This window comes from Madurella fahalii (assembly GCF_045866475.1).
Source record: "Madurella fahalii IFM 68171 DNA, scaffold_5, whole genome shotgun sequence".
Lineage (NCBI taxonomy): Eukaryota > Fungi > Ascomycota > Sordariomycetes > Sordariales > Madurella > Madurella fahalii.
This window is the reverse complement of record NW_027263975.1, coordinates 3,356,436-3,379,235: the sequence shown is the minus strand read 5'-3', so window position 1 is coordinate 3,379,235 and position 22,800 is coordinate 3,356,436. Positions and strand designations below refer to the sequence as shown.

The 22,800-nt window shown below is 53.0% G+C and overlaps 5 protein-coding genes across 5 annotated transcripts; 1 reads left to right on the top strand and 4 right to left on the bottom strand.

Moving 5' to 3' along the window:
• Positions 1-1,405: 1,405 nt before the first annotated feature.
• MFIFM68171_09602 (uncharacterized protein) lies at positions 1,406-4,044 on the top strand (the record flags this gene model as incomplete). The annotated part of the gene is made up of 4 exons (XM_071065021.1): positions 1,406-1,482; positions 1,607-2,381; positions 2,450-3,880; positions 4,030-4,044. 4 exons carry the CDS (start codon positions 1,406-1,408, stop codon positions 4,042-4,044), a joined length of 2,298 nt encoding a protein of 765 aa, XP_070921122.1.
• A 6,806-nt stretch (positions 4,045-10,850) lies between these two features.
• MFIFM68171_09601 (uncharacterized protein) lies at positions 10,851-12,221 on the bottom strand (the record flags this gene model as incomplete). The annotated part of the gene is made up of 1 exon (XM_071065020.1): positions 10,851-12,221. The coding sequence occupies one exon, from the start codon at positions 12,219-12,221 to the stop codon at positions 10,851-10,853; it is 1,371 nt and encodes a 456-aa protein (XP_070921121.1).
• A 963-nt stretch (positions 12,222-13,184) lies between these two features.
• On the bottom strand, positions 13,185-14,452 carry MFIFM68171_09600 (uncharacterized protein; the record flags this gene model as incomplete). Its single annotated transcript, XM_071065019.1, has 2 exons — positions 13,185-13,376; positions 13,436-14,452. 2 exons carry the CDS (start codon positions 14,450-14,452, stop codon positions 13,185-13,187), a joined length of 1,209 nt encoding a protein of 402 aa, XP_070921120.1.
• Positions 14,453-15,510: 1,058 nt separating this feature from the next.
• MFIFM68171_09599 (uncharacterized protein) lies at positions 15,511-16,848 on the bottom strand (the record flags this gene model as incomplete). Its single annotated transcript, XM_071065018.1, has 5 exons — positions 15,511-15,856; positions 15,914-15,954; positions 16,019-16,363; positions 16,423-16,442; positions 16,506-16,848. 5 exons carry the CDS (start codon positions 16,846-16,848, stop codon positions 15,511-15,513), a joined length of 1,095 nt encoding a protein of 364 aa, XP_070921119.1.
• Positions 16,849-18,147: 1,299 nt separating this feature from the next.
• On the bottom strand, positions 18,148-19,637 carry CHT2_2 (Chitinase 2; the record flags this gene model as incomplete). The annotated part of the gene is made up of 5 exons (XM_071065017.1): positions 18,148-18,460; positions 18,524-19,144; positions 19,222-19,354; positions 19,413-19,469; positions 19,526-19,637. The coding sequence occupies 5 exons, from the start codon at positions 19,635-19,637 to the stop codon at positions 18,148-18,150; spliced, it is 1,236 nt and encodes a 411-aa protein (XP_070921118.1).
• Positions 19,638-22,800: the final 3,163 nt, after the last annotated feature.

Here is a 22,800-nt window from a genome sequence, read left to right as displayed (position 1 = left end):
GGACTTAACCGGCAAGGGAGATTCTCTCAAGTTATCAGCACCTGGAGGAGATCCACGAAGTGATTTTACCCGTTGAGACAGCGCAGCTGGCAAGCCGGAAATCCCCTTGACTGGCTGCTGCAGTACCGCCAGAATGCCCATGTGGCCACACATGCGGGAGACGACGATGTGACAAGAATGTGACCGCCAGCTCTCGAATTCCATGCAGCACTTGGGCCGTGCCTGTGGCTTCAGTCCATATATCCTATGCCACTGGTTGAGTTTCACAATGCCATGTCAACGCAGAGTATTGCGTTGGAAAAGCTTTTTTTTCTATATCCATTATTCAATTCGCCACACGCATACTCAATGGTTGAAAGCTGCAGTCCCGAGACCTTTGGCTCCAGGCCCTTTTGCTTCGTGCCAGTCGCCCAGAATGTGCGTTTCACCTCCCATAGGGCAGAAGCAAGAGTATTTCCCAACCTAAAAATGTAGGAAATTTGTGACCAAGAAAGTCGAGAGTGTCGCGCGCTTAGGAGCCGTAGTTTCTAAAGCCGCGGTAGATTGAAGACGATGGAATGCTTCCCATACAATCCGACCGCTTCTGTCCATGAGACCCACCGTTAGATGTTGACACGCATCAGCTGGTCATATATCTGAGATCGAAGAAGTGTGGGGACCACTGGCTCGGACTATTACCGAGGCCTTCTTCACGGCTGCTGCTGTAGCTGTGGAGGCAGAAACACCTCAGCTCGGCTCCCTGTATAAATAACAGCAACTCAAGCGAAGTCACTAGTATTGGAACTGCCCCTCTGTATGATGACGCGGCCTTGCCTTGGGTTAATACCACAAGGAGGTCGGGTCGAAAGCGTGATACGTAAAGCTCGCTTGATTAATTCCCGAGCGTTCGGAACACAAATGAAAGTGCAGCTCGATCGATTCGAGAAACGGCAAACATAGGTCATACCACTATGATGGGCTCTGCTGTTTGTTTGCATCAACGACTCCTCCGAAGACTCAATTAAGAAGCATAATGCCACTGAGGTAGAGACTGGAGACGACCTGTCTCTTTGTGAACGGAAGCTACCAACGGTTACACTTGCGCCTAAGGATATTTAGGATCTGGTGGCATCTGCGGCTGCACGGGTTAGGAGTCAGCAGGATGGTACATTGGTCTCCCGATTAAAGAGGGAGGATGTGAATGGCAGGAAATCCCACCATCCATGGCCAATCGACCAAGTGGAATTAACCGTCAATGCCAGTTGGCAGGCAACCCGGAACCGATCGGGTTCGTTCGAGCTCAGCCCCAAATCGGGCAGCGCCAGAGCCTCGTCGTCTCCTTGTATCTTGCACCAGACACCTTGCAACCGCCAACTCCTTCCTAAGTGTCGCCGAGAAGAGGATTGATGGATCCAAAGCCGTCAAAATGGCTCAATCTCCATTTCCCACAGTGAACGAACATGGAATTACTGTCTTGTTCGAAGCTGAGAACCCCACGATCGAGTCTGTCCCATCCACCTTCCCCACCCATCCACCTCGTCCGCCCTGTTCCCCGCACCACCACCATCCATGCCTCTAACCTTTGGACTTGCCACGGATTTAGCATCGCTAATCATCCCCGCTGCAGCATCATTTTTGTCCACGGCTTCACCGGCCATCCTGAACGCACTTGGACGTCCGACCATCCTACCGAACGAAGCCTTCCGTTTAGGAAGCGCCCGGCACCTAGCTCCAGCAACGTCCAACCTTCGCCCTCCAAAATTCCACGCTTCTTCTCCTCACATCTGCAAAGGCCCACAGAATTGGATAAACATGGTACCGACAACTTCCCGGAATCAGAACAAGCACACGGTGTTTATTGGCCCCGCGACCTCGTTCGGACCACACTTCCCCACTCTCGAGTTCTCACATACGGCTACGATACCAATATCCGCAGCAGGCTCAGTAGTAGTCCTGTGAGCAAGAAGTCCGTTGGTGATCATGGCTGGGACTTGCTCTGTACCTTGGCTGACAACCGTCGGGATGCTCCTTTGCGACCCCTCATCTTCGTCGCCCATAGTCTAGGTGGACTGGTATCCAAGGTTGCCCTGATCAAAGCCAGCGAGCACGGCCATGATAAACACCAGAGTCATCTACACAACGTTGCTCAGTCGACAATTGGCGTGTTATTCTTCGGCACGCCACATCGAGGAGCCAACCCGTTCAATATTGCGCACGAGGTGCTCAAGGCCTTAGTGGGAGTCGCATTGCAACATAATCATGACGTCGTACAAACCCTATTGCAGGGAGGGGATTATTTAAGGTCCATTCAAGACAGCTTTGTGGCTTTATCAAAGCGCCGTCGTTGGACTATCTTTTCCTTTCAGGAAGAGTACCCTTTACGTGGACTCTTCGGCAGACGGGTGAGGCGTGTGCTCATGCTCCGAGAAAACACAAGAAAATTGAATTTCTGCTGACCCCATTTTCCTAGGTTGTCGAGGACGAATCCTCCTGCATTGGCGACCCTGAGCTTGAAACAAAGCGTCATATCGGAAAGGATCATAAGGACATGGTCCGGTTCTCCGGCGACCACGACCCGGAATATCAGAAAGTCGCATTTGCACTACGCTCCATCTACGATCGTCTCCAAGCTCCATCCGAGCCTCCCCCACAAGATAACGTGTCCCAGAAAAACGGGCCGTTGCTTGCAGAACCCCTCGATATTGACCCGCTAGTCACTGCCGAGGTCCTTGCCCAACGCCAGCTGCTCATAGACCTTTTGCACTTTGATGAAATTGACGCTCGGTTGCTCTCATTGAAGGTTGCCCACAACAGGACGTGCTTATGGTTCCTTGAGAAGGAGGAATACCGCCAGTGGCTGGATCTACAGAACCTTGAGCGTCATCATGGCTTCTTATGGATCAAGGGGAAACCCGGCTCTGGCAAGTCGATCCTGATGAAGTTCCTCGAGTCAAAGACCAGACTTTCTAGTTCCAAAGATCCCAATCGTCTTTTCGCCTCGTTTTTCTTCTATGCGCCTGGTGAACAGCTGGAAAAATCCACCCTCGGTCTCTATCGGTCCCTGCTTTGGCAACTTTTTCAAAAAGCCCCGGACCTCCAGCGAGTTCTTGACGAGTTTGATTCCAACGCCCGGCGTGTCATCAAGAGAGCTGGCTGGCAGTCTGAGGTTCTCAAAGAGACTATCGAAAAGGCTATCGACTGTTTGGGTGATCGGGACTTGTCAGTCTTCATTGACGCTCTTGACGAGTGCCGCGATCACGACGTTGCCGACATGGTATCCTTCTTCGAAGACTTGGGTGAGCGAGCGGCCGAAAATAGCATACGCCTTCGTATATGCTTCTCGAGTCGGCATTATCCATCAATCGAACTCAAATGTGGCTTCGAAGTAATACTAGAGAACCAAGATGAGCACAGCGAGGATATCGCCCGGTATATCAGCAGCAAGCTGAAACTGCCTAAGTCGAAGCGAGCCGAGGATTTTAGAAATGAAGTTCTCAAAAAGTCTGCAGGGATCTTCCTCTGGGTAGCGTTGGTTATTCCTATACTCAACAAAACAACCGCCCGGGGTCGAGTCGACCAGCTCCAGAAGTCCCTCAACACAATACCTATGGGACTAGACAACCTATTCGACATGATTCTGGCACGAGATGATGAAGATATGGACGAGCTACGGTTCAGTATCCAGTTGATCCTGTTTGCCATCCGTCCTGTGACCCTGACGGAATATTTCTTTGCAGTCCGCCGTGCAGGGGACAGCAACCTCCATGATTCCTGGGCAGCACAGGAGGTTGACCGCGATGACATGAGCCGCTTTGCACTAAGTTCTTCCAAAGGTCTGGCAGAAGTGACCAAGACACGAAAAAAGGATAAGGATCCGACGGTGCAGTTCATACACGAGTCTGTACGTGATTTCTTGTTTTCAGAGAAGGGGCAACAGCGACTCTGGCCATCATTCAATCACGATGAGTTCAGCGCACTTGGTCACGACGCACTCAAATCACGGTGCTTGGGCGAGATTGAAGCTTATCAGGGCGGAGAACCCCAAACCAGTACAAGATCGGCTGAGGATCTCATGCAAATGTGGCCGTTTCTCCGGTACGCGACAGACAATATCCTCCTTCACGCCAATCTGGCACAACAATACGGAGTTTCTCAGCACGAGTTTCTGCTCCAATTCTCCGGGCGCCAGCAAGATTGGGTCAAACTTTACAATGCCTTCGAGAAATTCAAAGCACGACATTACAGCGACACGGTTGACATTCTATACATTCTTGCAGAACATGGCTTGGATAGCCTTCTGCAAATCCACCCTAGACTCTCATCCCACTTGAACGTCCCTGGTGGTCGTTACTATCTACCCCTTGCAGCTGCTGCTATCCTCAAGCACAAAGCTGCAGCTCGGGTGTTGGTCGCTTCTTTGAGTTCTGATCCCGACCTTGCGGATTGCATAGAAGATTATGTAACTGCCTTGTCACGCGGGCGAAACTGCAACTTGGTGTCTCCAGAGGACTTCTTCAACCTCTGGGATGAATTCGATCACATACCACTGATGAAGCATTGCGTTGACATCTTCCACCGGAGAGTCTACGGGCAGACGTTCGAGGGGCATCGCAGATGGGTTGGTGCAGTAGCCTTCTCGCCAGATGGCCAGACACTTGCGTCGGCTTCAGACGATCGTACAGTACGGCTCTGGGATGTAGCTACTGGTACCTGCCGGCAGACGCTCGAGGGGCATCGCAGTTGGGTTAAGGCAGTAGCCTTCTCGCCAGATGGCCAGACACTTGCATCGGCTTCAAAAGATCGTAGAGTACGGCTCTGGGATGTAGCTACTAGTACCTACCGGCAGACGTTCGAGGGGCATAGCGATCAGGTTAACGCAGTAGCCTTCTCGCCAGATGGCCAGACACTTGCGTCGGCTTCAGAAGATCGTACAGTGCGGCTCTGGGATGTAGCTACTAGTACCTGCCGGCAGACGCTCGAGGGGCATAGCAGTTGGGTTATGGCAGTAGCCTTCTCGCCAGATGGCCAGACACTTGCGTCGGCTTCAGAAGATGGTACGGTGCGGCTTTGGGATGTAGCTACTGGTACCTGCCGGCAGACGCTCGAGGGGCATCGCCGTTGGGTTATGGCAGTAGCCTTCTCGCCAGATGGCCAGACACTTGCATCGGCTTCAGTCGATTGTACAGTGCGGCTCTGGGATGTAGCTACTAGTACCTACCGGCAGACGTTCGAGGGGCATAGCGATCGGGTTAACGCAGTAGCCTTCTCGCCAGATGGCCAGACACTTGCGTCGGCTTCAGCCGATAGTACAGTGCGGCTCTGGGATGTAGCTACTAGTACCTACCGGCAGACGTTCGAGGGGCATCGCAGATGGGTTGGTGCAGTAGCCTTCTCGCCAGATGGCCAGACACTTGCGTCAGCTTCAGGCGATAGTACAGTGCGGCTCTGGGATGTGGCGGCTAGGAATAACCTTCTCTAAATTTCTCCTGACTACTGGGCAATACGTGTATCAGTCTAGGTATTATATTTCTGATATCTTTGTTTTATTGAAGGGTCTGGGAGGTGCAACTGCTTTATACAACGTAGTTTTCGCCACTGGCGTAATGATGATGGAGAGGTGCCATTGCTACTTCAAAACTAGCTAGCTACGGCTAGAGACCACTGATAGGCAGGGAAGGAACAACTACTTCGATGAGATGGCAGCGTTAGACCACGAGGTTGCCACTAAAGCCAGCAACCGAGCAATACCACTACACGCGAGCATTCTCAAGGAGGTGCAAACTCGAGGAGACGAGAGAGGGGGTTGAAAGGGAGAAGGCCCAGCTTTATGGAATTCCCATAATCCCATTATCTACTGGGATGGGCTGGCCTGCCTAACGCGTGTGTTTCCGTCTCGGCACATTCGTTCCCTGTGTCGGTTGTTTGTTCCATGTTTTGGTTCCATGCTGCGCTGAGAAATAGTCCTGGGCCTGTTGGCGAATCAGGTCACACTTAGAGCCCGGTTCGCTACAGATTCGCAGCCCGCCAAAACATAGTCTCTTACTAGAATATTTTTGAGAAAAATAGAACCAGTTACTCCTAAACATCTTCCCGTGTCTACAAGAAGAAAGTGACAATGTCAAGCCGGCGACTTGTTCTCGTCACGGGTGTCAATGGCTACATTGCCGCCTGCACGGCTGCCACCTTCCTCCGGGCCGGGTATGCCGTCCGCAGCACGGTCCGCACGGCGATATCCGCCAGCAAGCCGCTCATTCGTACACTCAGTCAGTAACACGACCGGGAAGCCGACTAATGGAAGCCCCTTTTCCTGCTTCCCCCTTCCTCTTTTCTACTCACCCTAGTGAACCTTCCACTAGTGGACGATCCACAAGTGGAAACCCCTTTTTGGTCTCCTCCTTTCCACCTCCCCTCCCTCCACTGCTGGGAAGTCCCTCCCTTTCAGTCTTCTCTTTTCCTCCCCTTCACCGGTAGATGTTCCACTAGTGAATTTTATGAAAAGCCCCTTTTCCTGCTTTTCATCTCCTCTTTTCCATCTCCACTGAGCCCCGAGTCAAGGCAGTATCACGACAAAGCTACGCCCCCGTCCCCCAACATACAGTGAATGACGAGACTAGGACGAGAGACAGCCGCGAATAGGTTGGCGGTGGGGCCGTTGCCTTGAGGATCAGCGCTACACTCCGGACATCACTAGTCCATGTTTTACCCATATCCATTTCCGCCTTTCTGGTCATATCAGCCTGAATCGATGGTTTTGGTTTGATGACAACCTCGATATGCGGATTGCTTCCTTCCTTGCATCCTACTATATCAAGAGACTCCTCTAGCTCGCCGCGAAACTGCATGATCTGCTTGTTATCGCCTCGGTTGCTACCATCACCCTAAAAATATTCTTGCGCTGGCTTATTGAGGGCTGCCTTCTCCTTGCCTTGGTGATCGAGGTCTACCGGATCGGAGATGTCCCCTACCCCTTCAGCTCGCAATTTTAATGGGCAGTCAACAGGAGATTCTGGCTTTGGCCCTTGTCGTCTGTATCAACACCATCATCGCGACGCTTGTGGGTCCAGCATCAGCTATCCTGATCATCCCTGAGCTGGGCTGATTTCCACTCCGCAACCCGTTTACCTCGACCTAAAACCGCGTATACCATGATAATCTCCCGGAAGCGACGTGGTCACACGTTGTCAATGCGTCTTTGCTCGCCGAGAAGGGAGAACTCGACGGCCGCAGCGATCTTGGAGGCTGGTTTGCATACTAGCGTCCCAGCACCGGCTTCTCTGAATTATAGAATTGGATTGGAGGATGGAAAGCTGGGAGCTATACTTCAGCGAGCCGATACTTAGCGATCCCACGGGTTCGGTTAGGCGCCACATGTTGCTCGGTAGTTCAGGTTTGATGGGTGCTTGATGTTCCACCACGATATCTATATCGACGATGGTGACCGTTGGCCGCCTGGTCAATCACATCAGAGGTAACGAGTTCGACGATATCGCGAGTGACCGTCAGTTTTGATTAACCACGTCGAACGAGTCACGCATCTACCAGCCCTTTATGCGGAGCAGTTGCCGGGTCTATGATCGAGCGGATGCTATCAACAATAACAACATAGTTCCCCTGGACAATCGATTTCTTGCTTGTCTTGGGGATTCAAATTGTGAAAGGATGCTTGATGGACCACGGGAAATCATCGTAACTGGCCTGTATGAATCCACAATTGTGGGAGGGATCCTTAATGAATAACATTGTATATCGACTTATACACCTCGGGCAACTAACCGTACTGTCTCTAGGTTGATGCGGGTAGTCCCTCGCACCCAAAACTCACGTAGGCATTCATCGGGGCCAATGCTAGCGAGAACTACCTCCTGTTAGTGGGAGGTACGGTTCGTTACATCAACGGAACCCAAATGCATCTATCTATCTTTGCTTGCACCATCATAGCTCACCGGATGCCGTCCGTCCTCACCATATCGCCGGGCAAAAGCGACTACGTGCAAGGCAACCTCACGGAGTTTTAGGATGCATCCGACAGTCCCGACGTCGGATCCATCAGCATGGGGACCGCGATCAAAATGCTCAATACTAATTAGGTCGAGTATCTGTTCCCCATTGCGTACGTCGGACCGACCAACGACATGGAGATGACGACAAGAGCCGAGTTGATCCTCACGCTGTTCGAAGCGGCCATGCCAAAATACCGGCATGGAAACGTAACCATCGACGTTTTCAAACCCGGTTACGATTCGAACAAATACTCGAGCCTATACTGGTCGCAACAATTCCTGCAGAAAACCTTTGACGCTGTCGTGGCTAAAAGCCTGGCGTGTGGGGTCCGTGGGCACCAGTTATGCACTGGTTTCTCGCAACGACACGGTTGTGATGCTTGAAAACCTGGGAAGAAGCCAAATTTATGGCCAACACATCACCTTGAATGGCCCAACGGGACCGGACTCCGCTGGGACAAGGTAGGAGTGCAGCGGCTGGAGGAGGATGTCAGGACGCCGCAGCGGCTTCTCGACGGGCTCCCGTTGCCGACAAATTCCGACTTTGTCGGGGAAAGATATGGCAACGCTTCGGCAAGGCGGGCACAACCAGAGAGTTTGCCATCGTTGTCGTGGTTCTCTACTTCGGCGTTGTCAGGGCGTATTTGATCTACGTCGCGGTGCTCTCGCGCTGCCACGGCAGAGAGGGCGCCCCGACTATTATCACCTAGGGCGACGTAGCCGAGCTTTTGATCCTAGCGTGGAATTCCAAACCGAGTTCTGAGTTGAGCAACTCGAGTGTGGAAATGGTGAAGCCGTGTTTGTGCGCGACTAATGTTGACATCGGCGCCGAGAGAAAGGGCAGGGAGTAGTTAGCGACGGAGGGTCAGAAGGGGCTACTGAAGCTAAGGAAGGCTAAAAATATTAACGACAAGCAGTAATATATAGGGGAGGGGCATGCTAGGCCAGCTGTTCACGACAGTAAGTTGATAAAAGGAATGATGTGAAACCAAGCGTGTGTGTTTATGCATCTATGGCTATGTATCTGTGCAGCCGTGAGCGGGTGTATGGTCATCGAAGGAAGCAGCAGCTCAAACGAGTTGTAGAAGCTCGCATGGAGCGAGTGAGTACCTTCCTTGCTGGGTGTTACAGAAATGGTCGTAAGGCGGTCTGACACATGTCGTTCACGGAAATTTTAGCATTTAGATAACCGTGAGATACTATTCATAGGCGAGGAGTTGTTAAAGTAGTCTATAGACCCAGTCGCGTAGTAAAAAGGGTCACATCAAGGCGGATTATATCAGCGCTCCCAACAAGTCAAATGTTAGCTAAACAAGTCAACTCCAGTTCCTTACAAACAAGCCAAATTGGCCAGTCTGACGATTTGAGCAAGTCAAATCGAAACTAGCCATATTTGGCTCGATTTGGATACATCCACCTATATAGCGTCTTGGCTGTTAGAGTCTGGGTAAGGATTCCAGCCCTAGCCCCATGTGCCGCACAAGACTGTTAGGGGGACCAGACTTGGCCAAGTTCCCTCTAGCAACGTTCTTCCCAGCTATAACCCTCTTATATTGTACTGCAAAATGCCAGAAGAAACATAGGTCTCAGCCCACCAGCTCTCTTTGGGACTTCGTCCTGTCCCTCGAAGCCTCGCGAGCTAACTAAAGGATTTTGGCGACGTGGATTTTGATGCTCTACTTCCTAAAGATTTTACATCTTAGTCCAAAAGCAGTCTCTAAAGAAAGCAGTATCTGTTGGAAGAGTGGATATACAGGAAAAGGCCTCGTACCTCGAAAATTTCCTCCTATAGAAGGTAGCTTGTTGAAGTAGCTGAGAACTATAACATTAGTCGCTTTTAGTGTTACAATTACTGCTCCCAAGTCTTCAACGCTAAAGCGACGTTGTCGTTAGATGCTCATCTCAATTAGGAGCACTAGAGATATAAGGAAAGGTAAAGAACCCTCCTTTCTAGCCCTTAAGAAGTAGCGCTCAACGTTCAAGATATTCCGTACTACTATCGCGAGTACACTAATAATATTGTAGTCACTTAGCGATAGCTTTAAGTTGTACCTACTCGACTAGGTTATTAGCCACAATATTTTATTTGCAGTAGTCAAATACCTACAATTTCACAAATTTCTAGATCTTATAATTCTATTATTGTTAACAAATTGGCTGGTTTATTCTGATTGATGGCAACCAACTTAATAATCTGGTGTACGTACTTAACGAATGCTGTTGTGGATGGATCGTGGTGCGGCGAGTGAAACGAGTGCCCTGATCAACAAGAAAACCCGGCCCGGCTTGAGGACGGTGAGGCGAGGTGGCGGTAGGCACAGTACAGAAGGTGTCTACCTAAAAGGATTATCCAGTAATGTGACGACAGGAGATACAGGGTAATTTACTGACCTCTGGCACTGGTAGATCTGGACGTTTTAGCCCTAGGTTCAGGTAGTCGATCTAGCCGAGCGAGTCAAGGTAAGGTATCTTACCTAGTGCCTCCTTCCCCTTGTGTGGCGCAAACAGAGTCTCTCACTATTAAGCGCAGCATTTGCGTCTGATCACTGATGCTAGACATATCCATCATAAAGCCAGCCACATCAATCGCCTTGTTGGAGATTATCGGCAGTGGGCTACGAGAAATAGAATTCGCGAGCTTCTTGCTCATTCTTTCTTTTTCTTCTTTCTCTTTCCTTTTCCTTTGTTTCCTTTCTTTCTTTTCTTCGAGCAGGCTTTCAATATCAAGATCAGTGTGAGACGAAGCGCACAAGATGGCGAATGAGAAACGCAAATAAATACACTGTAGACAGCCCGATCGGCTCGTCATGAGGTTCCACCCCATGCTCAGTAACAAATGATTTGTATTGCTGTGGAAGAAGTGGGAGGGGATCAGATTCTCAACAGATTGTCGTAGTCCATTGACTTCTGAATGGCCCGCCAATCCCTCTCGGTCATGAGATCAGGTAGGAAGAAAGGGATGCTATTCTGACACAGATTGGACACGTCGCCGCCCATGTGCTTTTCCTTCTGCGCCCGTCTTGTATCCTGCTTTCTCAACTTGAATCGAAGGCTTCTGTTGAGCAACGTTGTCTGCGGGTATCCGAGTGGGAGATCCGTCTCGTCACAACAACCGGCCCCATCGCTGTACAGCTTGTAAGCTTCACGATGGTAGATGAATTCACTCATCAGTGTACTCATAAAGACGAGCGAAAGACCGAGGGACTCCGGCTTCGGGCGCATCAGGCAAAAGGGGAGGTTGGGCGGAACGTCGCCGCCAAGACCGATAACCTCAACATGACGACAGCGCTCGAGGAGGTTGACGAAGTGGCTCTCGAGGTTGATGCACCGCTGGCGAATCAAACCCAGCGTGGCGGCTGGCAGTGTGTAACTCCGCTGTTGAACGATGTTTAACTGCTCCAAGGCGTACCGGCAACAGGTGTCGAACCGAATATAAAGTTCTTGGATCCCCGGGTTCCCTTGGATTATATCCATGATCTCTGCCCAGTTCGCTGTCCACTCGTCTTCTATTTCAGGCCTCGGATAATGTGGGTTCAGGGTCGTTTCATAGATGCTTCCCCTTGCTCCCTGCTGGCTGGGGCAGAAGCAGGAGAAGTGGATGTTGATTTTTCGGACAAGCGCAATGTCATCCCCGAGCGTCTTGAGGGCGTCCAGTGCTCCGGCACTGTAGAGGTCGATTTCTCTGTACAGTGAGGGCCGTGCTTCCGCAGCGATCTGTTTGCAAGTGTGCATGAGACCGATGCCCGAGTTGAAGGTCTTCGGGTAGATTGGCCATTTCTCCTTGTATATCCAGTCGCGGCAAGCTTCGTCGTAGATCTGCTGCCGGATCTCAAAAGGGAGATCAAAGATATGTCGCGGGCGTTCTTGCCTCGCACCGTGGGAGTGAGTGCTCAAGCCTGTCTCCAATGTTCTCGCGGCGCCGATTCGGGGCCGGCTGCCTCGGTCGAACATACGAGCAGGATTGTCAACTTCGATTCCGGCGCTGGGCCGAGAGCAATTGGGAACTGGGCATCCTAGACGCCGTGTAAAGTGATATACGAAGTATTCGGGAACCTCGAGGTGGTAAAACACGAATTTTTCCACCTCCAGACGTATCAGTTGCGCCCAGAACCCAGAGTTGGCATCGAAATCAAGCCCCCGTCGGAACTGACTCTCCATACCATCATGGGGACGCTCAAACACGCAGTTCCTGGCTTTACGATGGACCAACGTCGACTCGAATGACACCAGGGCGCGCACCATTTGATTGTAAGTAGTCAAACACTCGTCCCCAGTTTTTCCACGGGTCGCAGGAGTCACAGCATGAGTTGATGACTCCGATCTGCCGGATATTACGCATACTCGGGGCCCCTATGAACTCCAAAAACTCCATGGCAAGCACCGGTTTCCAGCCGAGACTGATGTTCTGGTATAGGACGGCGGTGGCCTCCTCGCGGACATGGCACGAGGCGGAGAGGAGACCAATCGAGGCGCAGGGAAGTCGTCTATCCGGGCTGGGCCACCACTTCATTTCATTGGCGCCGACAACATGGGCGTAAATCAGGTCTCTCACGGGCCTTGGCCAATCGAAGAAGGTAGATTGTCGGCTGGGAGCCGTTGCGCCGGGTGCCATAAAGTTCTCTAAGTTCTCCATGGTCGTGGCGGTACAATACCTGGCAGCGAATCGAGGTGCATGTCGGTCAAGCGCGATTGATAGATCAAGACCAGAGGAAGGAAGGATTTTATTTCTATCTGCAGTTGGGTGGTCAAATTTTGCCAAAACTCGTCTCTGAGTCACATCCACTACCTTGTTTAAGTACTGGGCCTCAACTACACTTAGATGACTCCAGCGCTCAGATCATTTTTACGTGACACTCCCAAACACACGATCCTCTGGGGAGAGTAAAGAAACAAGGGAAAAGGAAACGAAAGGAGAAGATATGGGGATTTGGTGCTTGCCTGCATGATGCACAATGCAGGAGCAGCGAAACGCATGCCAGTGAATCATCGAATGTCTTAACAAGCCCAAAGTTTCTCTTCATCCTATACCTTCAGATTGCAATCTGATAGGGAACGTTCTTGCGACGAGTAGGTGGCATCCCGCGCGAATAACGCCACTAGAGTCTAAGCATTTCCTTTAAGGTCAGCAAGAAGACTCCCGTGCGCAAGACGCTGCTAAACGATCGGATTCGTCCCTCATCCAAGTGATACCAACCCCACTAGCTACTATAACTTAAAGTCGGCGTTGGTCTTTTCCCACCCATCCGCGGTCTCGTCCATAGCCGCCACCTTCTCTGACAGCTTGACCTTCTGAGGCCGTGACCTCTCGGTGCACAGCTCATACATGGTCGTCAGATTAAACAGCAACGTGTGCGAATTCCGGCCAGCATCCACCAGGCTTTCCAGTAACGCCTTGCCCTGTTCGGCATCAGCAATCGCGACCACGTTACACGGGCTCAAAATCACCGTCGACTCACCTCCTGCATCTTCCCCACGTAAAGCAAGCACACGGCCAAGTTCACCCCGACCATCTCATCGTCCACCTCCTCTCTCAACTCCCGCCACCTCTCCACCGCCGCCTCATACTCCCCGTCCGCCATCTCACAAAGCGCCCTCACCACCTTCTCCTCAACACCGTTCGGCCCCTCCGCGGGGAAACACGCCCTCGCAGCCTCCACATCGCCCAAGTGCAGCCACAGCAGCGCCCTCCGCATGCGCATGCCCGCGGCATCCCTCAGCGTCCCCAGATGGCCCGCCGCGCCCGGGAGATCGCCCATCTCCACCAGCGCCCCGGCAACCCGCACCCCCAGGTCCGCCAACCTCTCCCGCCACACCTCCGCCGCCGAGAAGTCATGGCCCCGCCTCGCCTCGGCGAGCCCCGCCCGCGCCTCGCGCGCCAGGTCGTAGTAGCTCATGACGGCCCGCCGCGGGTCTCCGAACCCCAGCGCCTGCAGCCGCACGCTCAGCACCCGCAGGTCCCACGGGACGAGGTGCACGGGGTGCGACGCGGCCATCGCGGTCGCGGTCGCGGTCGCGGTGGGAGTGGGAGTGGGAGGGAAGGCAGGGGTGGTGGGGGTCCCGTCATCCTGGTGCTGGTGCTGGTGGTCGTAGTAGAACGGGCTGTTCAGGTCGCCCAGCGCCTTGACCTCCTGCGCGGCCAGCGCGGTCGCGTCGATGAGCGTCAGGCAGGCCAGGCGGGTGTACAGCAGCTCGAAGATGCGGGCGTGGTCGGTCGGGTCGGGCTGCGGGGCCGCGGCCGGGGACGAACCCGTCCCCGTCAGCGCCTGCGTGGCGGCGATGGCGGCGGCACGGAACTGGCCGCGCGCGATGAGGTCCGGGATCGGAGTGTCCGGGGTGGGTTGTTTCGGAGAGTTGCGGAAGGGGGGCGGGACGTTGAGCGGGGTTAGTGGATGGTAGATTTCGGGACGGAGGAGGTACGAGAAGTCCCTTGGGCGCGGCGGGCCGGCCCCGCGCTTCAGGTTCATGGCTGCCATGCTGGTGGGGGTTGGCGGGGCTGGGGAGCGGGCAGGGGAGCGGGGGATCGGGGACGCCGGGCCGGGGGTTCGGGTCCTGGGTTGACTAGTAAGGGAGCCCATCCTCTGCGGTGGATGGTTTGCGGGGTGCAGGGGGGACGCTAGAGGTGCTCTTGTGAAATGTAAGTTGGGGATGTCGACCGGAAATTTAGGAGCGGGAAAATGAGCGAGGCACTCACTCGTCAACATCGAGAGGGCCTCTTGTAGCGGAGCGTGGCCGCGTGGCTACGGGCAGTGTTAGCGAATCTCTAAGAGATTGAGAACGAAGAAATATAGGGTAACTTCGTATTCTGCGCCACCGCGCTGTGTCGCGGGCCGAGTGTGGTGACTTCCACAAACGACGCACCGTTGGCTTCCATTTTCTAGTGTTTCCGTTTTACTTGCCTTTTACACCAGACCTTGTCCTAGTGTGTCCCTTGGGTACGGAGTCATGTGATGAGCTATCCATTTTGACGAGTGAAGAACAAGCTCTTCTTGATGGATAACACACGCGTTGCCTGTGATGGGCTGGAAGATGAGGTGACGTTGGCAAAGCGTGTCTCCACTAGCCAGGCAGGTGTAAGCAGCTGGCCATCATGACTAGCCACGCACCCTAACCCTCTCACAGTCCGTCCACAACTTGTCCTAACCCCTGAATCTACATGAGTTCATTAGCAGTCTCGTCTGAGATGTTGGAGATCACTGGTAAAACTCGGTCTGTGACACATAATAGTCAACGCAGGGTATTGAGTGGGAAAATACTTTTGCATTATGTATTCATCACTAAGCTACCAAACATGGCACGTCCTCTTAAGGTACAGTACTATAGTATTCATCCTGCCTCCTTAGACGCTGATCAATCAAATGGTACCACTGTAACAGACCTAACCGTTCCGATTTAGCTCAAAATTTTGAGTTTCAATTGCTATCATCCTTGCAAGCAGATCACCGAATGCTAGTGCTTGCTCATCAGGGATTCCAATCATCTGTCGTCCAAACAATGGTCCGGACATGTACTCAACCTACAGCCCGACGCCCCGCTATCCACCCGGCCGGACTCCGTGCACCATGGTGGCCTCTGATGTACGCGCATCCGCATTCCCTTGCCCGACCGGGTGATGGGATTTCTCAACCTCACTCAATGTCGGCTCGTTGAGGATATCCATGTTCAAGTCGTGCATCTGCCCTCCTTGGGGCATGATCAAATTCTTCGCGCTTCCCAACCAATCAAACATATCAACACCCAGCTGGGGACCATGGTAAACATCTGCCGTCTGAACTGAGCTTTTCCGCTGGGACTTTTTGATGACTTTCCCAAGCAGTTCGGCCATGTTCATCTCGATGTGGAGTTTGGCAAGGTACGTAAGGGGGTGTACTTGGACGTATCTCCAGAACTGCAGGTCAGCATCATCAAACTTGCAGTAACGACGGTGTGGCACTTACACTGCGTCATCTCGTAGAGACATGAGGCCGATGAGCAGAATCTGTTGGAGTTTTCCGGTTAATAGGGGTCTTCAGAAAGCCCAACGACAAAGACCCTGGACTCACATCGAGCGAAATTGAAAACCAAACCAAGACCAGATTGACCTGATAGACAAGCTTGTACTGGGTCAAGCCGCCCTCAACCAGCTTGGACTTGACCAACCACATGAAATATAGGTTGAGCGACGTGTCGATGCAGGCGAATATAGCCTTTTCCATGCGATCCCAGATGCTGTTGATCCGAATCCATGTCGCGCTAATCTGCAGCCGGGCAGGAACCCAGATGCAGAAGACGCTTACATTAATGATACCAATAGCGATACCCAAGCCCACTTTTAGCCGTCGCGCCTTCACCGGGTTGTAGAGGATAAGGGAGAGTCGGTTCGCCAGGATCTGCATCAAGCACTGGATCTGGTCGCTTTGTCAGTCGAGGCGCAGGGTTCGAGAAGGAAGTTTCTTGGATCATTTACTTGGATGGTCCACAAGACAACTACTCATTACGTCCCCGTATTAGCAGAAAGGCGAGGATGCCATGGTGAGCAATGACACGTACGCATGCCCGTAAAATACCAGACACTGCAACAAGCGGGTCTTGTTAGACGGATGATCGGAAGCGATGGTAGAAGCTCGCAACGCACCTGGGGGGGGATGTAGCCCTGTAAGAAGAGCCAGCTTGTTATCGACGAGGTGATGCACATAGCTATCTCGGTCCAGATCATGATGATGTATGCATTCACCTTGCGCGACCGCTTCCACGACCGTCGGGTTTGGCGTGCTGCTTTGCCGGAGTCGAAGGCGGCTACAGTCATCGAGCTGCCCCAGAAGAAGGCAGCAACCAGCAAGCCCGTCTGGGACGTCGGCTGCAACTTGTACCAGGGCGGAACCAGCGTCCCCATCGCTCCCTGCCGATCACCGAGGTCGTGTCTATCAGGCGCGTCCAGCGCGCTTCTTTTTTTTTTTTTTTTTTTATGTGTTGTTCTCTTTAAACCGGTCGGGGTTACAGCGTTTCGCGTGGCGATAAGAGGGGCCCTGGGCGCTCTTGTAGCAACCGCAGGCAGAGCTAATAGTTTCGTCATTGACTTGTTCTCGTCTAAACCTGCTGGGTAACCTGGCAGCTGCGATTGGACCGGCATCCTAGGAGAGGTCAGCCGCAGGCCACAACCGGCTTTTAGTTGTCTGTGACTGAGGGTGAAGCTTCGTGGCCACAACCGCGGTGTCAATGCGCGAACTGTTTCGTAGGGCAGACGCGAGTCATTCCCCACACGGCTGCAGCAATTTGCCATCCCAATTATTGGTTGCGACAGGCGAGGTCTGCGGAGAGCGCGGATCTGTCATGTATTGTACGTACTTGGCGGAGAAACCCCCGAGGATCGAGTTGGGAAAGAAACACAAACGGCCAGACGGCGTCATCCGTACCAGGGACAAGAAACTCTCGGACTTGGGCTGTTGCATAACGAAGATCGGAACGCCGACGTAGGGAAGTTTAAACGCAGGAAAATGATGGAAACGAAGAACGCGGGAGGCGGGAGGTGGGAGTCAACAGCCTGAGCTGCCTCTTGCGCTGTTCTGAAGAGAAACAGCTTGGGGCTTTCTTTGCTAGCCTTGCGGTTCACCACGTGCAATAAGGTATTGCAGTGGGTATTGATGGACGAACAGCAACACGGACCCTCGGATACGCTTTTTTTGCTGCCCACCGTCTGATTGTGGCAAGTATTTGCCCGAAAAGCGTCATGCTCGCCGAAACCCCTGTGGTCTGGGGATATCAAGCGAAGAATGTTAAAGTTTGATAACCTATCTTAGCTAAGCTTCAACCAGAGGAGACTTAATTGGGCGTTCTAGCCCTGATTTCCAAGCTAAGAGAGGGAGCCACAAGCATGGAATCTTAGATTAATTGGACGCCTCAATATGTCAGTGATGGTTTCAACTTATCACACAGGACGAAAGCGCGAAGATGCGGCGGTTTTCACAGTACCCAGCAGCTCTTTTGACATCCGGCCCTCCATTCGACGGTCGCCGAGTTAATTCTCAGCAATACTATCCTTCTGATGCAGTTCTTTCCTCGTAGATAAGGTGTCTGTACCTAAGGTACTCATCATATCGCAATATTCCCGCCCAATGAAACCGAGACTCCGGCGCAGGAAGTGCATCGCTTAAGAAACTGAGGTGGTCTCAACCCGACCTTTACAACTCCCGCCTTACGCGCAATGTGACCACCAGTCACCTAGAGGCACGCACTGGTACGGCGGCTCACACTGCGTAGGTCCATCATACCCGTTCCCACCACATTGTCCCCAGTGTGGGACCAATGACCCTGACGGTTGTGTGGTACTCGTGGTAGTGGTGGCCATCGTCAGCGTTCTTGTCGAGGTCGTGAGAGTGGTGGGAACCCGAGTCGTCGTACTCGAAGTGGTAGTAGTAGTTGTTGTAATCGGAGGCGGCAGTTTGCCACCCAGAGCTTCCACAATACTGTTCAAGAATCCAGGGTTGCCATAGACCTGCGACATGTCCCTGTCCATGTGTTAGCCAGACGTGCATTCCAAACCCCCGAAGCAACCGCCAAATGTCACTTACCAAACCATCACCCCACCAAAGCTCGCGAACCCCCTCGAATACTCCACAACCTTCTTCAGCTGCTCGCCAGAAACATACCCAGTCCCCGCCGCCGTCGGACTGCCGGGTAGACCCAACAGGACCTTGACCCCCTTCTTCAGGCTCCCCGCCCTGGCCCACTCATCCCACCTCGCAAAGTTGAAGTTGTTCTGCGCGGGGGCGCCGGGGACGTAGCTGGGGGCGCCGCAGTAGTTGTTGTAGAACTGCACGCTGACAAAGTCGAAGCCCACCGCGTCCAACATCTCGCCCATAGCGTGGTCGGGGAAGGGGCATTGCGGCGCCGCGGACAGCAGGTACTTCCTGCCGTCCGGCGCGGCATCCATGTGTCGCCTCAGCGCGGCCGCGAAGGGCGCCATGTTGGCCGAGGTCGCCTCAAAGTCCATGTCGAAGCCGTCGACGGCGGCCGAGCCGAACGGGCGGAGCGCGGCGGAGGACGGCGAGGCCGGGCCGAACATGGCCCAGAGCGTGTCGGCCCATTGCGTGGCTTCGCTGGGCGAGGAGAAGCCGCCCTCGGTGTAGGTCGCTCCACCGATGGAGAGGAGGATGGATTTGTTGAGGGATTGGCAGGCAAGGATGTCTTCCCTGTACGGGGAGGAGGAATGAGGGTTAGTACTATGGTATGTTCGAAGGGGGAGAAGGAGGGCCGAAGTGATACTAACTCTATTTGCGGACAGCGGAGAAGCTGTGTTCCCGGGAAAGTCGTGCAGTTATCGCCCGCGTTGGCAAAGTTGACCATGGTCGGGTTCTTGATGACGTGAAGGAAGGCGAGAGGGATGATGTTGACGGGAGTGTCTGGAGAATGTCAGCCATGGTGCTGAGAGAAATGTGAACTACGCAACATTGTGCATACTGGCGCAATATGTGGCAAGACGCTGCTGGCCATCAGCTCGGTTGATGGAATTTTGTCCTGTGGATCGTGGACATCAGTGATATGGTTCACAATTGTCAGTGGTTCGTACACACCCCAGTAAATGGCAACGTTATTGGATGCTCCCGCATCGAAACCAGCAAGCGACCCGGGAAGAGAAGCAATCATGGCCCAAAGGGCCGCAACGCGAAGAATAAGAAGAGCCATCGGTGGATAAAACGATTGAGAGCAGAAACAGATCGGAGGAAGGAGTGGTTGGGAAGCCAATGCGAGGCCTTGAAAACTTTCCCTCAAGGTAATGCAAGCGTGAATCAGGTTATCACAAATCTTTTATATATACGATGAATTTGGGAGCCCAAGCACCTGAGATGCTACCACCATCTCATGAACTTTACCATCTCTGGGCATGACAGCACTTGTGACGTTGCACACTCCGCGAGCCCATCTTAAACGGCTCAGGGGAGGGCCTAGGGATGAAGCCACAGCCCGGAGGCTTACGACGTGACCCAAGGCGATCAAGAATGCAGCTGCATCTCTCGATCCCGTGCTACTCCACATCGGTTTATTAAGACGGCAGGACATGCGAGACATTAAGAAACCAGAATTTCGCATGGTTCTCAGGTGAAACACGGCAATGCTTCGTCAGCTCGCCCTTTGTCGTCTGCGCTACATGTGGTCCTGTGTACACCGCGTGCTGTTTTTTTGTGTTTCGGACATCTCATGTTCATGTAAAGTACTGTCTCTACATGTCCCGGGTTCTCTCCTCGAGACCGTGGTACCTGCAACGCGGGGGCGTGTTCACCAAGGCAGCAGAATTCGGTGCCGTCACGGTTACCAAGAGAAAACGTTACTTCTTTGGTGCCAGGTACTGGCAGTCCTTCCACTACCTTATGATTGGTAGAGGAGCGCTAGGTTCAATGAGAAGGAAAGTACCTTGTGTGGTAGCCTTCAGCCATCCTTTTGGACGAGACGTGCAGTCCCTGATAAGCTAGTACCTACCTTAGGTTGTGGCACAGACGGAGCCTCCCGGCCCCGGAAACCCGGAAAACGGCAGTGAACAAGTCTCGGCCCAATTTGACCAGTTCTTTTGGATCGGGATCTGCGAACGGGGTGCTCTAAACCCGGGAGTTCGGACGGCCATGACGATGTAGTGGTTACCTCCGACTGACCCCTTGCAGAAGCAGCTTCCCCTTGGGGGATAGCACTTTTTGAGAGGCTGCAATCAAGCGACCACATGGGAGGAATGGGTTGTCGCAGGGGTCCTTCTGACAAGGAGCACGTGGTGTCGAGATCACAAAAGGTGCCTACCTGGGGTCGATAGTGGGGGCACAAGGGTGGTAGCTGTGACCCTGCACATCGGGGTCCATCTCTTTTCCGCATGTTCCCCGCCACCGACCGTTGAGCTTCTTATCACCATCTCGTTGTCCATCGCTCCGCTCATAAGAGCGCGAGCGTCAATGGGAATCGTAACGTTACCTTGCATCAAGGCACTGGATGGATTGGAAATGAGACAGGGGTAGTGCGATCGGTACTAGAGCAAGGCACTCGCTACACTGCATCCATCATGCGCCGGAGATGTAAGCTCTCGTTACGGATAGACAGAGAAACTACCTTCCTTGTCATAGCGCTAGGAAAGCAGCGCATCGCTGGGCTTCGCCCAAATAATGTATACTAGTCAAGATGCGGGGGGTAAGGTGATTATATTGGCGCAGATACCAATGTGTGCATTTGCACCCCGTAAGGTACCTTTCCGGAACCACGCCGGCTTCGCCCTGGGTACTCCTCCACCCCATAGGATGCACATGTCTCTCTTGCCAGAAGCCTGTGGGATCACAGTGCTTGTGATGCTTAGTCAGAGGTGATTGGCAGTAAGTGCCCAACTTGATGACCCGGTCACGCTTTCAGCCACCTACACACATGTGGCAGCTCTCGAGGAAACATGGCTGCACGAAACCGATAGGGACCAATCGCCGCCTCAAGGCTCGACGAGGCTTTTCATCATGCGGATAACCAAAAGCCACACAGTATGCAGGAAGAGCTCGTACCTCAATAATTAGGTACAGTAGAGGTACAGTAGCGGTACAGCACCGTGTGTTCCAACAGGGAATTAAAATACTCAGTATCCACTCCTACGAATCGCGACCCCTTCTTCCTAAGTTAATCCTCGAGATAGGACCACAATTAGAGACAGTTTCCTTAACATTGTTCACTCATTCCACCCAAGCACCTACACATACCTACAACCTACAGTGGCCAACGGCTACGAGAAATCGAGACACACAGTTCTTAGGTTGGCCGGCGGCGCACAGTTCTGAGAACATGCAGTGGCTACCGACGGCAGTCTCCCGAATCGCGCATTTACCACCCCCGCCTTGTGCTTAGCAGGACCCAGCACGTTGCATATTATGACATGAACATAAATTAGCCGTATCATGTTCGGCGCGCCCCTCGTGCCCTAGAGCAAAATACTTCGCATCTTGGACCTCCCAGAAGGCTCGCCGCTGCTGGATAGTGGCTGTGGCGTCGGCCATGTTGCCGCCTACATGGCTCGCCGCGAACTGCGCCTCAAGGGTACCGATCTGATCCCACCACATTGTCAAGGCCAGGCAGAGCGTTGCTCGCTCCGATCTGCCACCGCAAATAAGCATTCGAATATGGACCATCATCATGATGGCAGCTACACCGTGGCGACGTTTGTTCATGCCACCGATTCTGAGACAACCCTAGCTGGTTGCTACTGCATCCTCGAACCCGTGAGGAAGGTTAACGTAGTGTTATTCGAATTCGATGATGCCATCGGCGTCGAGAATTACACGCCCAAGAAAACGGTTCGAGGCATGAGCAAGGCTTACAAGTATGCCGCTACGCCGATCATCGCCCAGTCTCTCACCGGCGTCCTCGCCGGGATGGTGGAAAACGCATGTTCACCGAGGCTTACTCCAAGAATATCCGCCCTGTGCTACGCATGTTTTATGTCTTGACTATTAATTATCCCCACTTCTTCATTGATCTTCTAGATGTATTTGAGCGTTTTTCATCAACACTGTCGCCGGCCTGAAGGTGGTTGCTATCAGAACCATTGGCGGCATGTGTGTATCACAGCAACGAAGCCCGGAATTGAGAATGGGGCCGCCAAAACTATGTAGTCAGTGACACCCCGTAGAGGAAAGATACAGCTCTACGCCATTGTCCCCAGCCGCGAGGGATTCACGCTGTAAATCCGGCACCGAGTTAGGAGCATGGAATCATATACAGAAATTGGTGTTACGGGACAGGCGCCCCTCTGCTAGGAACAATTGCTGAAGCATTTGCATTTCAGAGTCTCAGAAAGACGTAGAGCCTCCAGGCGCCAGGGATACCCAACGTGCCA